At 37.1% G+C, this 16,105-nt stretch overlaps 1 protein-coding gene and 1 long non-coding RNA gene across 4 annotated transcripts in view; both read right to left on the bottom strand.

The window, feature by feature from the left end:
• Positions 1–16,105, bottom strand: part of LOC306881630 — a 494,310-nt gene that overhangs the window by 21,826 nt on the left and 456,379 nt on the right. The gene's annotated exons all lie outside the window — the stretch shown is intronic.
• LOC306881625 (mesoderm induction early response protein 1-like) overlaps positions 8,225–16,105 on the bottom strand; it is a 152,949-nt gene continuing 145,068 nt past the window's right edge. For all 3 annotated transcript variants that reach the window (XM_079435795.1, XM_079435796.1, XM_079435797.1), the window contains one exon: positions 8,225–8,978. In XM_079435795.1, coding sequence (XP_079291921.1) covers positions 8,683–8,978 — 296 coding nt within the window. In that variant the 3' untranslated portion in view covers positions 8,225–8,682. The remainder of the gene's footprint in view (positions 8,979–16,105) is intronic.

Raw genomic sequence — 16,105 nt, 5'->3', positions numbered from 1 at the left:
AGAAGCTAAGTCTTGTATTTCATCATCTCTCCCTGCTATGGTGTTCTCTTCTCTCCCCATGTCCCCTTCACATTACACGGACAATCCAATAGTATGCTCTTCTCTTAAAACATTCTTTCGATTTCGACGTCATTTCAAATTTACCTCAGCATCAACCATGGTTCCAATACATAAAAATCATCTCTTTCTTCCCCCCTTCTCAGATTCCGTATTCTCTCTCTGGGAAAAGAAAGGTCTGAAATGCTTTGAAGATCTTTTCATTAATAATATGTTTGCAAGTTTTTCTGAATTATCGTTATCATTTAATCTACCTTCCTCTCACCTATTTCGATACTTTCAAATTAGGCACTGTGCCTCCTCTCTGTTCTCTGGGTTTCCCTCCCTGCCTACAAAGTCTCCATGGGAGGAGGCATTTAAATTGAATCTTCATATGGGTGGGATTATCTCTAAGATATATGCAATTATCTTGTCAAAGGATAATTCTCACAACATTAAAATAATCAGGGCTTGGGAAGAGGAACTTGAACTCGAGTTTGAGGATGACTACTGGAGTAGAGTATTAGACAATGTACATACCACCACCTCATGTGCAGACTTAGCTTTATACAATTTAAAACGATTCACAGAGCTCATCTTTCGAAGGCAAAACTTTCTAAAATATATCCCAATGTTTCAGGCTTGTGTGATAAATGTAAACTTTCACCATGTAACCTTAGTCATATGTTTGCATTTTGTTCCAAGTTGCAAAACTTTTGGAATTCCTTCTTTAAAATACTTTCTGATGTCCTAGGGGTCGAATTAATTGTTTGCCCTTTGATTGCAATCTTTGGTGTTCCTTCTCGGTGTCAGCCGTTAAGCCGGAGACAGGCTGACGCCATAGCTTTTGCATCTCTTCTTGCTAGGCGCAGAATTCTGTTGTCTTGGACCTCCCCTCAACCCCCCTCTATTTCAGTTTGGCTCAAAGATTTGGTATTCTTTCTAAAACTTGAAAAAATTACAATAAAGTACAATATCAGAGGAAGTTGGGAATCTTTTTTTGATAAATGGCAACAATTTATCACATTCTTTAATGATTTACAAATCTTAGACGTGGATTGAGTGGAGATATATGTATACCCCTTATTGTATCATTATGTTTTTCTTAATTATGCCATGTGTGTGTACGTATAAGTGTATATGCATTTTTTTTTTTTTTTTTTTTTTTTTTTTTGTTATTGTGTACTAATTGGGGATTGTTTGTTAGGGCTGGGTAAGATTATGTACGGTGGGTGGGGTGATATAAAATGTAAAAATGCAATTTGCAACAATAAAAATTCTATGATCAAAAAAAAAAAAATTCTGTTTATTGGCTTTGTGGAGAAAAACTGGAAAACTGCATTACGTTCTGAAATATGCCATCGGGTGTGCCCCTGTCGTTGTACTACCAAGTGTTTACTGCTTCCTCTACAATGACAAGGGTAATGATCATCTGAAAGCTTACTTAAGGTGTTATGCTATTTAAATACCCTGGACAACTTTTTGCACATTCCTCTTAGTACTATTTAAATCAACAACATACTGACCTGTACTGACCTGCACATTTATATTTATATTTTTTATCTTTTATTTTATTTTATTCCTTTTATTTTTTCTACTTTTCTTTTTCTTAATATTTGTACTCTATATAATTGCACTGTCCTTGGAGCGGACCTGACCTACATTTCACTGCTGGTTATACCCTGTATAATTGTGTATGTGACAAATAATCTTAAATCTTGAAGTTCTGATGTATTACTTACAATGACAATGGTGTCGTGACCTGAATTGCACCCTTGGGGTATCAATACAGTGTCATTAAGCATTTAACCTATTGATAACTACTATACTTGGACATTCAAAATCCGAACATATTCTTCACACATTTCTAGATGCTGGAGCTGGTATTTCAGGGAAAAATATATTTATTCTAAAAAATGTTCTGTAATTAACAGGATTGTGTTTACCTTGCCCTGTAACAGGGCAAAAAAAAATCAACTTAGTTGTACACATTCAGATATAAAGTTTTCAAAACATTACCACCTATGCACAACATAACACCTATAATGGACATCAACGTTGACCTACAAAGGTGTCATGTTGTGCATCCACTGTTGAAAAGAGTAAAACAAGTAATGGAAATAAAGAACCATTTTATCTATGGAATTTTTAAGATGTTTATAAATAGCTTTGCAACCACTTCCGTTAAATTTTAAACATTAGGACATTGTGAAAATTAAAAAAACAGGGACATACTTCTGGAGGTAGCTGTCATTGTTTCATGAGACGTGGGCCTTTGCCTCTGTCTTACTTGGAGATCCAGCAGGCTCTGAGTAAATAGTCCTTCTTGGAAATATTACATAGGATGTGATAGTTTTGGAGCATTTCACGGTCCAATTTTACTATTAAAATTTTACTATTAAATGCTATAACAATAACATGTATTTGTCCTATGCATCTACATAATGGAGGGAGGACCCTATTATCTGAAACCAAAGCAAACAAACAATATCTTGCACCCAAAACTTGCATGCCTGCTGAATGAAGTGTTTAAAGTACTTAAATTTCCATGGAAGGTGACATTACTTCCATAACCCATTAATGATCATATAAAAATCAAATGAGAATTGTACTACATTCACAGTAATTTTGGTGGCATACCTGTTCTTTCCTCCTGTAAGTGTGACAGCCCAGCTGTTTATTAAAACATTCAAGAAGTGATGCTGTTCGACTGTTGTAGTATGAGATGTAATTCGTCATGTGTTGATCCCTCCGTGAGGGGATTGCCCTCACCCACCAAGGCTGGCTCCACTGACCCCTCGGATTCAGAGCTGCTATCATGAAATTCCACTAAGGGATCAACTCTTGCCCATCGTCGTCTCCACTTCCTTTGGTACTCAGAGGAGATGTTTAACAAATCTAAAATTACAAAATATTTTTAAAGCAGTTACTGAAAACATTCATGTTCAAATTCATTTACAGACTTCAGCACGTTATTCTTGAGCTCTTTCTACATGTAGAGACCCCATGGTGGTTTATACTGGCGAACTCACGCCAGCAGAGTTTCTTTATGTTACCCCAACTAACTTTTAGCCTACTAGCTAATTTTAGCCAAACTCAAAATACATTTCAGCTGACAATGTGCACATCATTTATTTCGGTTCCCTCATGTCAAACAAGTAAAACTCAACCACATTAATGCAAAATGTACTTACCCAACAGTAGATTTTCAATAATTTGTCAACTTTCGCAACGCAACAAGGCACCCTCCTCAAGTTCTCCTCTCTTCCTCTTCTTCTTCAGTTTTATAGTGGGTAGCGCCAACGTTAAAAGGTGCATTATCGCCACTTACTGTATTGGAGTATGGACCAGAGTTTACCCATTTCATGAGAGAGAGGAGGAAACTAACTAATTAACTAACTAACTAAATATATATATATATATACTGGTGGTGGTTGAGGAGAGACCCCCACATGATTGTAAAGCGCTTTGGGTGTACGACAATACACAATAAATGCGCTATATAAATGCATCATTCATTCATTCATATAGAACATTTATAGGCTATACTTCACCACTCATCTATCATGTAAAATTGCTCTGAACTATGTCCCTATCCATATCCACAGTTTTTGTGACAAGTATACATATGACTGTCATTCATGGCTTACACTGAAATTATGTTTTGATTCCTTGTTTTATACTTTTATAAATGTATATATAAATATATGTTTTGCAATGTATGGAAAACGGGTCGAATAATGACTAAAATGCAGTGGCTTCACAATCACTAACCACACGGCACTTTGTGAATATAATTTGTCATTAAACAAGATGTAAATACAATTGCTTTTGCATATTTCATAAGGATTTCATAGAGGGTCATGATAGACTATAAATGCACGTGTAAAAGACGTCATTTTGACGTCTTTTACACGTGCTTTTTCATATTGAACATATTTTATGTTCAATATGAACATAAAATATATATTTTACATATGCTTTTTCATATTGAACTACACATAGCTAAAAGTAAAAGTAACAATTATACATGCAACCCCAGAGAACTGTAGACATGTACAAACGTATCTGAATGCATTGTTAGGAAATGTTCTGTGTTACATATTTATGTCATCCTACCGCGACTATTTTTGGCCAGGGACACGACGTTGCCGTCGGACCAATGTTTGCTGGGGTGCTAGCGATAAGATCATGTCAGCATTCACCGTTTTTGATTGCTGCATTTAATCTGAGAATGCATGCATTGTGGAAGTTGTCAACAGTAATTAGCACGTGCAGCAGCAGCCTCCCCCGGGCCCTAATGACTGTCTCATAAAACGTGTTATTTACTTTGGGGGCGCTGTTGGCCTAATTGTAATACAATGAAAGTAAAATACACAATTAAAGTCGTCATGAAACGGAAGTAGCGATTACTGTGATGAGAGTAATGTTGTGGTAATATCCTTTAAATTTTTAAGGGTAGTGTACTCACCCATGGCTCATGTCAGCACTGGTTAATGCATTTATTTCTATGAAGTGAAGCATCAGCTTCAGCTTCTCCCCCTGCCATTTATCCCAGCATTTACCCTTTACGTCACTAGCTCCGCCCTTGCGCCATAGCTTGTGACCGGAAGAGTTAGGGTTAGGGCTTTGAGGGGGAGGGGTGGTTAACATTTTTGATTAAAGATTACAAAGGTACATGAATTATAAAAAAAAAATAATGAAGTGCACGGATAAATTATTTATAATAAACACTACAGTATTCCATTAAAAAATAAGAATTTTCGATTTTGATTTCATGCCTACTTTAAGATACTAGTGTTTCTGAATAAACAAAGCAGTATCAATGTCATAAAAACACGAGTCTGTTTTTATTTAAAGGCCAGAAGCTATAGATTACATGAATAAAAATAAACATGACATTTGTAAATTAAATCATTTAATTTATACAGATTTATTAATTCATTTTTTGTTTTTTCAAATGGATTAGGAAAACTTAATTACAAGGAGGCCTAAAAGATTTTTATTTTTACAGCTCTTTTGCTTTAGATCACGGGTGTCAAACTCTGTTCCTGGAGGGCCGCAGCCCTGCAGAGTTTAGTTCCAACCCTGCTCCAACACACAAACCATGTAGTTTTCAAATAAGTCTGAAGGACCTGATTAGTTGGATCGGGTGTGTTTAATTAGGGTTGACGCTAAACTCTGCAGGGCTCCGGCCCTCTAGGAATTGAGTTTGACACCCCTGATCTATAAATGTTGAATCTACAAATAAAATGTTAAGGCAGTGGTTCCCAACTCTGGTCCCGGAGGCAACCCAACACTGCATGTTTTGCATGTCTCCTTAATTAAACACACCTGATTCAGGTCATCAGCTCATTAGTAGAGACTCCAACACCTGGGGTGCTTCTCATTTCTTATTTGTGCATCCTCGTTTCCTTTCCTCACGTCTTAGCTCCACCCCCTTAGAATATGAGGGAAGGATGCAAGGAAAGTAAATGAAGATGGAGGAATCAAAGGATGAACACTGGAGTGACTCAAGCGTCACTTAAAATCATCATCAGCTGCGCTAAAGGGATCTGCCCTTATGCTGTTAAAATTCATTATTTAAAGGAACACTCCACTTTTTTGAAAATAGGCTCATTTGACAACTACCCTAGAGTTAAAAAGTTGAGTTTGACCATTTTTGAATCCATTCAGCCGATCTCCGGGTCTGGCGGTAGCACTTTTAGCTTAGTTTAGCATAGATAATTGAATCGGATTAGACCATTAGCATATCGCTCTAAAATGACCATTTAAAACTCGACTCATCGTGTACTAAGACAGACGGAAAATGAAAAGTTGCAATTTTCTGGGCCGATATGGCTAGGAACTATACTCTCATTCTGACGTAATAATCAAGGAGCTTTGCTGCCGTAACATGGGTGCATGGGACTACTTTCAGGCGCTGCGTAATATCATTGCGCCTGGGGATTACTTTCAGGCGCTGCGTAATATCATTGCGTCTGCTGCACCCATGGTAGGGCAGCAAAGTTCCTTGATTATTACGCCGGAATGAGAGTATAGTTCCTAGCCATATCGGCCAAGAAATGTTTCATTTTCTGTCGGTCTTAGTACTCGATGTAAGTACAGGGTCAAGCTTTAAATAGGAAAATTATCAAAACTCTTTGGTCATTTTTGAGCGAGATGCTAATGGTCTAATCCGATTCAATGATCTATGCTAAAATAAGCTAAAAGTGCTACCGCCAGACCCGGAGATCGGCTGAATGGATTCAAAAAAGGTAAAACTCAACTGTTTAACTCTAGGGGAGTTGTAAAATGAGCCTATTTTCAAAAAAGTGGAGTGTTCTTTTAAGGCATTCATAATAAATATTAATAAAGAAAGATTGTTGAAATATATGACATGTATGGTTTTTACTTAAATCGCAAAGGTAAAATATTAATGTAAATTATTACGGCATATGTGAAGGGGGAGGAGAATTTATATGTGTGTCACCGTTTTTCACCAAAAAAAAACTTCCACATAGGATACACCTGTGTATCCTCACTCATGACTCCTCAGGAAGCCTCCTCAATCCTAGCGGTGCAATTAGAGAATTGAGATGTCCTACAAGATGACTGATCGATCGGTTTCCAGGTCATAGGATGGAGGACGGAGGAGTGAGAAAACTATATTGAGAAGCACCCCTGAAATTGGTGTCAGAGAAAGGAGACATGCAAAATGTTCAGTGTTGGGGTGCCTCCAGGACCAGGGTTGGGAACCACTGTGTTAAGATTTAACTGCATCTGTATGAAAAAAAAAAAAACAAAACAAAAAAAAAAAACAGCAGAGACTGTTTTTGCTCAAAACTAACCAGGGGCCCGTTCTTCATACGTCACTAACTCAGTTAGCTGGATTTGATTGTTGACTATTTCGCTTGATCTTGGATCATTTGGTTCTTCAAAGATCATCCCGGACTTGCTGTTATAGCAACAGGTCCGTAAGCTTAAACCTGCTCAGGACCAGGCTTATTTCATGTAAACAGAATTAGATTGCATCTTTTTAAGCAGAATTGATATATAATATATAATACTATAGACACACCCAGTTATACTCATTAAAAGATTTATTAGTGATGAAATAATTACTTTATAATTGTATTGGAGTCTTACACACATGCTATACAGTTAATCTGAGCTGTGCATTAATTTGAGTGGTGACAGCTATCATGGGAGTGGCTTGATGGAACGCAGGAGATGCAGATAACTTGATCTCTAAGAAACTTTAATTCTATCACATAAGAAATCTGCTTCAAATAAAAAAATTAAATGAATTGCTAATTACAACATAAAAATGAAAAATGTAAAGCCTGTACAAATACTAGAAGTCATGGATATAAATAATTGGAAATCATGTAAAAAAAATTACAATTAAATTAAAAAGAGTGCACATTTCATTTATCTATTATAACATTTATGTAGTTTTGTTCGCTTGGCTGTTTCCTTATAAAGGTCCAGAAATTTGTCAAGTTTTTGGTCAAGTGTCTCTTTTAATGATATGATGTCATTACGTTGCTGTCTTGTCGCAAGCCAATCGCTGCATTGCTGATTGTGGTTTCGAGTATAGATACAGCTGCCCTTTTCGGGGAACACGAGAACTCGCAGTAATCTTAGACAACTTAATCCAGATATTTTAATCTAATATGCAAATACGTTTGAAGAACCAAATTAGCCAGAGATCAGTTATCAGGATTAGAAGATCTGGAATCTTTCAAATCATCTCAGATGTAATAAGCGACATACGAAGAATGGGCCCCAGAATTAAAATTAGTTTGTTTATAGTTTCCTCACAGAAGAGACTTGGTGTTGTTTCAAAACAAAAGGGAAATATATATCGGTACTGGCATCAATTATTAGCCAAAATGATTCGAAAATATCAGATATCGGCAAAGTCTAATATCATGCATTACTGAAAGTAACCTATGAGAACTGAACGAGAATCATGAGAATAACTAAAAAACACATCAAATGTAAAATATAAGACGCCCTGCAGTATGCTAAATAATGCGCCCAAAAATAGGCTTCATTTTCTTTACACTTAAAAAAAAAAAAAATCATAATAATAATAATAATGTGCCATATGACCTGGACATTTCTGCTATGAGATTCATTCAGTTAATAGAAACATACAGCTAGCGAACCTATTTCTGGACACTTTATAAAAACAAAGATTTGGAGGGGAGATTCCATTGGCATATTTATTTTTACTACATCTGTCGGGAGCTTGCAGTATGCCTCCAACACAAACAAGCTGAGCACTGAACCATTAGTATATAATATAAATCAAAACACAATTTGATGTGCCTGGAGACACATGCTCACCAACATTTATCCTTGTGTATTACGCATAATGGCTTAAATAGCATTTTCACCTATTGTCAAAATGTCTCAATAAAAAAATATAAATATCTTGTTGGTAAAAAAATAGCAGACAAATTCCATTACATATAGAATATACATTTCTCTTTAAAATGGTTTTATGAAAAAGGCGCATTAATCAACTGTAGTTAGGTTTGGAGGGTGGTATTTTGGGAGCAGCTTAGCTTTGGATTTAGGGTGGATGAGGTGAGAGGTGTCACAGCGCTGTCCCATCATCCCGTTTTCTGATTTTGACCTGACTTTTGGTCTTGTTCAGTCTACTTTTACCCTGGAAGAGTCTATCTCAACCTGGGCCAGTGAATCCGTTTCTGTCCGGCACTTTTTTGTTGGCCTGTCAAGACCCTGGCAGTCCTGTTGTTGCTTCAATGAGCCATTTCTGTCTGTGTTGTGGGTGATTGTAACTTTAGAGCCTTTGGAGTCGAGATGATCTGTGAGTAGACTGTGACTGTGAGTAGATGCTCCATTTGCCTGGAGGGGTTCACTCTTCACCTCGTTCACACTGCTCAACGTCTGTGTGGCATCTGCACTGGAGCTGTGACTGGTGAGTCCTAAATTGGGAACCAAAGAGATAGACTATACCAGGGGTTTTCAAACTTTTTAATCCCAGGGACCCCAAATATGATGATTCCTTGCAGGGGACCCCTTTGTCTAAAATATAAAGGCAACTATGTATGTTAAGTATAAACATGTAAACAAAAATTCTGTATAATGTAAAGACATATTGCAATTCATATTTCAATAAATAGGCATGTGAAAAGCTATTGTTTTAATAAATAATTTTATTATTTGGCAACTCACTATAGACAAAAATGATTCTCACAATTCACAATTTCCTGTTTCCTGTATTTCTTTTAAAAGAAAAGAAAAGAAAAGAAAAGAAAAGAAAAGAAAAGAAAAGAAAAGAAAAGAAAAGAAAAGAAAAGAAAAGAAAAAAAAGGCTAAATATTTACATTAACTGAACAGGGTACCTTTTATAAATAAGGCACTGGTAGATGAAAAGTTAAACCTGAAGGACAACAATTGTAGTCTCTCTGTTCTGTTCTGTACTTCTGGAAAACTGCTAAATTTACATTGAACTGGGTACCTTTTTTAATTAAGACACATAAAAGGTTAAACCCAAAGGACAATATTTGTAGATTCTGTAGTTTTTCCTCTTTTTTTTTGCTTTGTTTTGTTTTTTCATATTTCTGGAATATTGCTAAATATTTTCATTAACTGAACAGGGTACCTTCTATTACAGTGTGCCAAGTTAAACCTGAAGGGCAGCACTTGCATTACAAACAATCAAACCAGTTTGAATCATTCACTGATTCAAAAACTCCTAACGGAATGGATGAGCTTGGTGGCTTCTACATAGTTTGTCATAGCATGGTTTCATTTTAGTGAGAGTCAGGCGCACGCCATTTTCAACCTCCAGACTGTAATTATACTGAAGTACTTTCAGTGCTGAAAATCCAGCTTCACACAAATAAGTTGTGGCAAAAGGTAAAATACATTTTATTGCCTTCTTTGACAACACAGGGTAGGGTCCTCTCTCACAGACATCCAAAATTCTGATAGAGGAAGACATGGGAACCTTGTTTTCATCCCACCGTCATTTGTCAAGTCAATCAGTTGCTCCTGGGCTGCTAGATCAATATGAGTGCCAACCCCTGGTGCAAATGGGTTCCTAACAAAGTCCAGGTGTTTGTTGTTCAAATCAGGGAAATACTGTTTAAAATAGCCCTGAAGATGTAACAGGTGAGTCTGAATTATGGCCATGATGTTGTCAGCAGTGGAGGAGATGCACTCCTGGTTGTAGAGCGGAAAAATTTCTGTTATTCCCTCTTGCAGTTTGCTTTCCCACAGGGATCATTTTTGCATCATGAATGCGTGCACCTTATCTTGTGCGTTCAGTATGTGAACATTGTGTCCTTGCATGCTCTGATTGAGGACATTGAGATGCTGGAAAAAAATATGCCATTTCTTTCTTACACTAACTATCTTACACTAGCTTAAACAATAGCATTATGAGAAGAACATGAACTGATTTGCAGTCTTAACCTGTTAAATTGTCTTACAGGTAATCATGCACTTGAAGACCTGGCACACAGTTGTCTGGTGTGGACACACCTGTGGCCAGATTGTCCCACACATTCTCTCCTGCACTAGCTTTGTGTTTCAGGATTCAGGTTGGTCATCGTCATGATCCTTGCAACTTCTGGATCAACAATGTCCCTGTTCTGAAGACAGAGGTTGTGGAGCACAGCACGCAACGACATCTGGCACAAAGGCAGGGCTCAGTTCATTTGCTGGTGGTTCACTTTGGATGTGACAGCCATATATTGTTCCAACTACCACATGGAAAGTTGGAGACCCAGACAGCTGGGCAAAACCTGCTCCCACTGTCATCTGTGGTGGGGAAAGCAATCAGCCGTCTCAAAATCCTGAAGACTGCCCTGCTCATTCTGGGCACAATGTCATGCACAGAGGAGTTGGGGATGTCGAAGGCCAGTGACAACACCCAGTATTATGATGCTGCTGTGTGTGCATATTGTCTATAATGTATATATTATGTATGTATTCATGTATATATGTACAGTGTTGTGGAGTAACTAGTTACATGTAACTAAATTACGTAATTTAATTACAAAATAAATGTAATTGTAATCATACACTTGTAAGATATCAGAGACTGAATCAGACAAAGTTAAGATTCCATCAGAACATCGAAACATGAGAAGCTGAGATTCCACAAAGAGGGGCCTCAAAGCTGTAATAGGACAACATCATAAATCTGTCCAAATCGTAGCTCCAACTAGTCTGAAGCAAACTAACCAGCAAGCCTCATTCACAGAATAGCTTACAACCTTGAGACAAAATAACACGTATTAATAATTCCAATTCAAGAAGGAGACTGTTAAATTTGTTGCAAGTAATCAAGACTGATGGTCACATGTAAACCTGTGAGAGAAAATCACGAGCTACAGACTCTCTTGGGTGGGTCTTCCCCCATATGAGACAAAGACAGACTTGAATTCCTTTGTCTAAAGAACATGCCTTCGTTCTCCATAGAACTACACAAAGACTCTCTTTTTCATATGCACATAAAATCATCCTAAAAGGACATTTCTATGCAGAACCCCATATTATGTTTGTAACCCACATATTAGTAGACTATCATGTTTTAATCAAATATTATGTATGTCTTTTTAATCATTCAGGGCTCCAAACTGCGACTAAAATGGTCGCATTTGCGACCAAAAATATTAATTTGCGAGTGAAGTTTTTGCTGAGGTCGCCACTGGCGACTATATACACTTTGCATGAAAGGACTTTTTTCCCGATTGTTTTGCGCTCACATCTTTTGTTATGTTCACGTATTAAACTTACATAAGACGATGCGCATCAAAGTTTTACTGGAAAAGAGTTTCAAACAGTCCTCGTCTCTGAACACAGTCTGCTGAACGCAGTGAGAGAGACCTGAAAGGGCCTGTTTACACCTGGTCACTTCATGCATTTTCTCTGATCGGATATCTATATGATTTGTTAAAACGTTTCCCCATTTACACTTGGCCACATAAATGTGTCTTCGCAAAACGGATATAAATCCGTTCTTCAATTCCCGCTTCATATGCAAATATAACGGAGTTCACGTCAATGAAAGCAATGGATGATTTTATTAATTATCAGCTAATTTCAATATCAGAGACCGCAACAAGAGAGCGCGCGGCATCAGCACTGGAAAGATAGGCTAGTCTCGCTATTTTTAATGAAGAAGATTGTGTGTTGAGCGTCTGCGACTTACTTTCAGGTTCATTCAGTTTGCGCGTCGCTTGCTGAAGAAATACTCCGCTACTCATCCGCGGTGATGCTTGTTGCATTGCGCTGTCATATCTGACTATAACATGCCATATAGCCTATAAAACGCTCTCACACGTCTATTATTTTAATATTATGGGAGGAGTAAAATTACCATATGTGGTTTCAACAACCAGATGCATTTACACTTGTCCGGTTTCGCCCAGACCACCTCCTGAAGTGGTTCGAGCGATTGGATTTATATCCGTCTCGAATGCGTTTCGGACGGCATTTACACCTGGTCTTTTCAGGATCAGATAGCTGTCCGATCAGGAAAAAATGCATGAAGTGACCAGGTGTAAACAGCCCCAAAGTGCAAGTGCAGAAAAGCCGTGTCTATTTCGTGCACAACTTGAACAAACTTCAACAGGTAAAGCTGTCAGCTCTGTGGATACTGGCAATATCGTCAACAATTCTCATTTATAATCATAACTAATATGGCTTCTTCTTATCGAGATCTTAGTCTATGTTCTGTTAATGCATGGACTTCCTGTTATTTGAAGCGCACTTGCCATCCAGTAATCGCAAAAAGCTTTGTGCTGTCTTACTTTTTAATAAACAAAGTATCAGCTTTAAAATGCTACGAAATTCAAATTATGCGGTTTGGGTGCTCTTTAATGTGGACCACAAGCGCACACTTTCGGTAATATAAACACCAGTACCCCGCGTCCACACGGTCCGTGTAAGCGTCCGGATCGCGCGAGCGGAGAGTATCGCACTTAATGCTCAGGCGCGATCTCTTTAGCACCTCAGTTAAAGCAGCAAGTGAACCCATTATATATTTCGATTTACTACTATAGTATGAAATGAACATGATCAAAAGGTAGGCAATAAGAAAGCCTATAGTACAACTTACTGAAATGTTTTATGTAAAAGCTCATTCAGTGTTTCAAACTGAGGAAATGTATAAAGCTTGTAAACATTGCATTGTAATACATTTACCTCAGAATAACCACTCAGTGTCCATAAACTCATCAGTCAGCTAGAAAAATAACTATAAAGAGGAGCGTTTTGCTATATTTATGCGCTGTTGCATATTAATATTTTTACTTATTCTGTTGTACATGATTCAACTCCTCCTATAAAATTGCATTTTACTAATGAAGAAAAACAGACTGAATGTGTGAAAGACGTGACAACATTTATAGGATGCACTGCACGCAGTTGCCAAGTGATGCTTATGGTCCATGATATTGGTACAGATTCTGTGTAACGAACAATTCTTTGTGACTGTATATTTCAAGTTGTAAAAGACATTTAATTCACACTTTAAGTGAACCTTAGTCCCCCGGTCGACCTGATCATCTACAAGATGGATTAAAATGCTGATAAAGCCTAGAAAAGATAAGACATAAACACATGACAAAATGATTGAAATGTTAAAATAAGGGGGAAAAATAAAATGATAATAATAAAATAAACCACTTTTATTCTGTGGCACCTAAAAAAATAATTTGGCGCCTAAGTTTTTCTTTTATAGGAGCCAATGGCTCCTTACTCGATTTTTTTGTCTGGAGCCCTGTCATTATTGAATAGCTGAAGGATTAATATTCATGTTTGGTATGTATGAGTTTGAAAATTCATGCTTTAAATGTTTCTTCCAATCAATTCTTTGTCAAATGTATCATAGTCTTGTTATAGAAATCATGTTCAAAAATATACTTTGCAAGAGCCTGTAAAGTTCGGACATCTGACTGAACAGATAACGTTGATTTATTGACCTGGTGGAGGAACAGAGCAACTCCCCAAGCAAGGACAGTATCTAATTGGTCAAGACGTCCAGATGGGATGGTCTGAAAACCGAGTTTAAAAACTCAGGACACCATCAAACTCTCTCTCTTAGTCACTCTCTCTCCTCTTCTTCTCTTTTGCCACCGCGTTTTTACGCTGCTCTTTGAGCGTGCTCTGGCCCACGTGCCAGCTGCTACCGCGATGGAAAGAAAACCAACCTAGTCTCGTTACATCCTTTTATTCTTTTACTTTAGTTTCTTTTCTTTCCGTGGAGTTTCGTGTTCTAATGTAAGTTTGCTGCAAAGTCCAGCTCCGACTGCACTCGCTTCAAACTTCAACCAGACCAACTCCGCATCCTCAGCCAACGCCCAAGACCTCACTTCAAAGACTACTGAACTCTCAACCAATCAGACACTTCAGGGAACCCCCTTTCCTGCAAGGACGACGACAATAGGGATTCCCTTAGCAAAGCAAGCAAGTACACCTCCAGGTTCTAACTGAATCAGGTGCAGTCAGTGGTGGAAATGGGGGGGGACGCGGGGGGACGGAATCCGGGGAGTGAATTTCGAGGGGGGACGGCGTTTCATTTCCAACTGGTTAGATTTATTTGAAAATTAAAATGATTTCTATATTATCTCCATTCAAAAGACTACAAAAGCGATCCCAGTTCTGCATAAACCGTAGTGCAGTGCAGACTAAACTAAATGTAGCGGGATATTTGCGTCTATGGTTTGCTGGGCAATGCCGTCTTTGATTGGCCATCAAGAGCAGACTGCAGCCAATGGAAATGCTTCTCTATTGCTGCACATGCTGCTCCTCACAGCACAGACGGTGAAAGCAGACTGCAGTTTGTCATTCATTGTAACAAAGTGTAGAAATAATAGATTCAGTTTGCAGTGTAGAGAGCTTCATTCTCTAAAATAGAAGTTTGTGAGATCGCGATGAACTTAATGATTATAAAGAGTTTGCAAATGTGAAATTTAATTAATACAACAGATTTATACATTATTGATTTTATTCAAAAGTTAATATAAAGCGACTTACATTTTAGGAACACTTGTCTGATCTGTTGAGAACTATTTTGTTGATGAAATAAAGTCACAGCTGAGCCACTGCGCATCTCCAACCAAACAGCGCTGTTTCAATTATGAATGAATCTTTGTTTTTGAACAAATCTAGTGAGTCGATGATTCTATGATCCATTCATAAAGAGAGTCACTTGCTTCATTCCTTAATGAATCAGCAGTTTGAACGAATCGATTAGATGAATGATTCAGTGACAGACAGTGACTTGCTGCCACCTACTGAGAGTTTCATTTTTAAAGTATAAATTTTAATTGTTTAATGTTTCTGTATTCAATCTCATAACATTGTTTTTATTAAATGTATTAATGCCACCTCTGAGTCTTGTTAAAAAGTATGTAAATATTCCACATTTGTGCTCTTCTGTTCCGTGCAAAGATTAATTGTTGATGCTGATTTCAGGTCTTACTGATTATCTTATTATTTTAAATTAATTTATTGTTTAATTATTTATTTATTTTTTACAAAAAGTTAATAAATCTAATTTTGGCACAACATATGACATACATTTAATAAAGATAAAAATGGCATTACAAAGGTTAAAAAAATACTTTAAGGAGTCAAACATCATCTTATAATAGTAAGTTTAATTTCTGTCATTGATCAGAAGGTGTTCCTAATTTCTTTATTTATTTTTTTAAGTAGAAGCACTAGTGCTCCTGAAAAGAAACGTAAGTGTAGAGTCCTTAAGAATGTAATGTTACCTTTTAAAACTAATTGAAAAGGTTTTTGCAAAGTGTAAACTATTAAATATAATCTACAAATCATGCAATACTGTACCGCTAAATAAGACGTGTTTTGAGGGCTTAGCTAATCAGGCCAATGAGAGACAATCATTCTAATATTTTATGAAATCATTAGTTCATTTCACTAATCAATGTTTTTTTTTTGTTTGTTTTTTATTAAACAAGAGGTCATTCATAATAATTATATTATAAGATGCACAAATTCAAACACAACGCATCTTTAATTTGGGCAGAATTGCAGGTGCCTGTCTTAATGTACAAGAAGGTTTAGAGAA

This window comes from Barbus barbus (assembly GCF_936440315.1).
Source record: "Barbus barbus genome assembly, chromosome: 15".
In the NCBI taxonomy this organism is placed as follows: Eukaryota; Metazoa; Chordata; class Actinopteri; order Cypriniformes; family Cyprinidae; genus Barbus; species Barbus barbus.
Note: the sequence above shows the minus strand (reverse complement) of the source record. Positions and strands in the feature narration are given on the sequence as shown.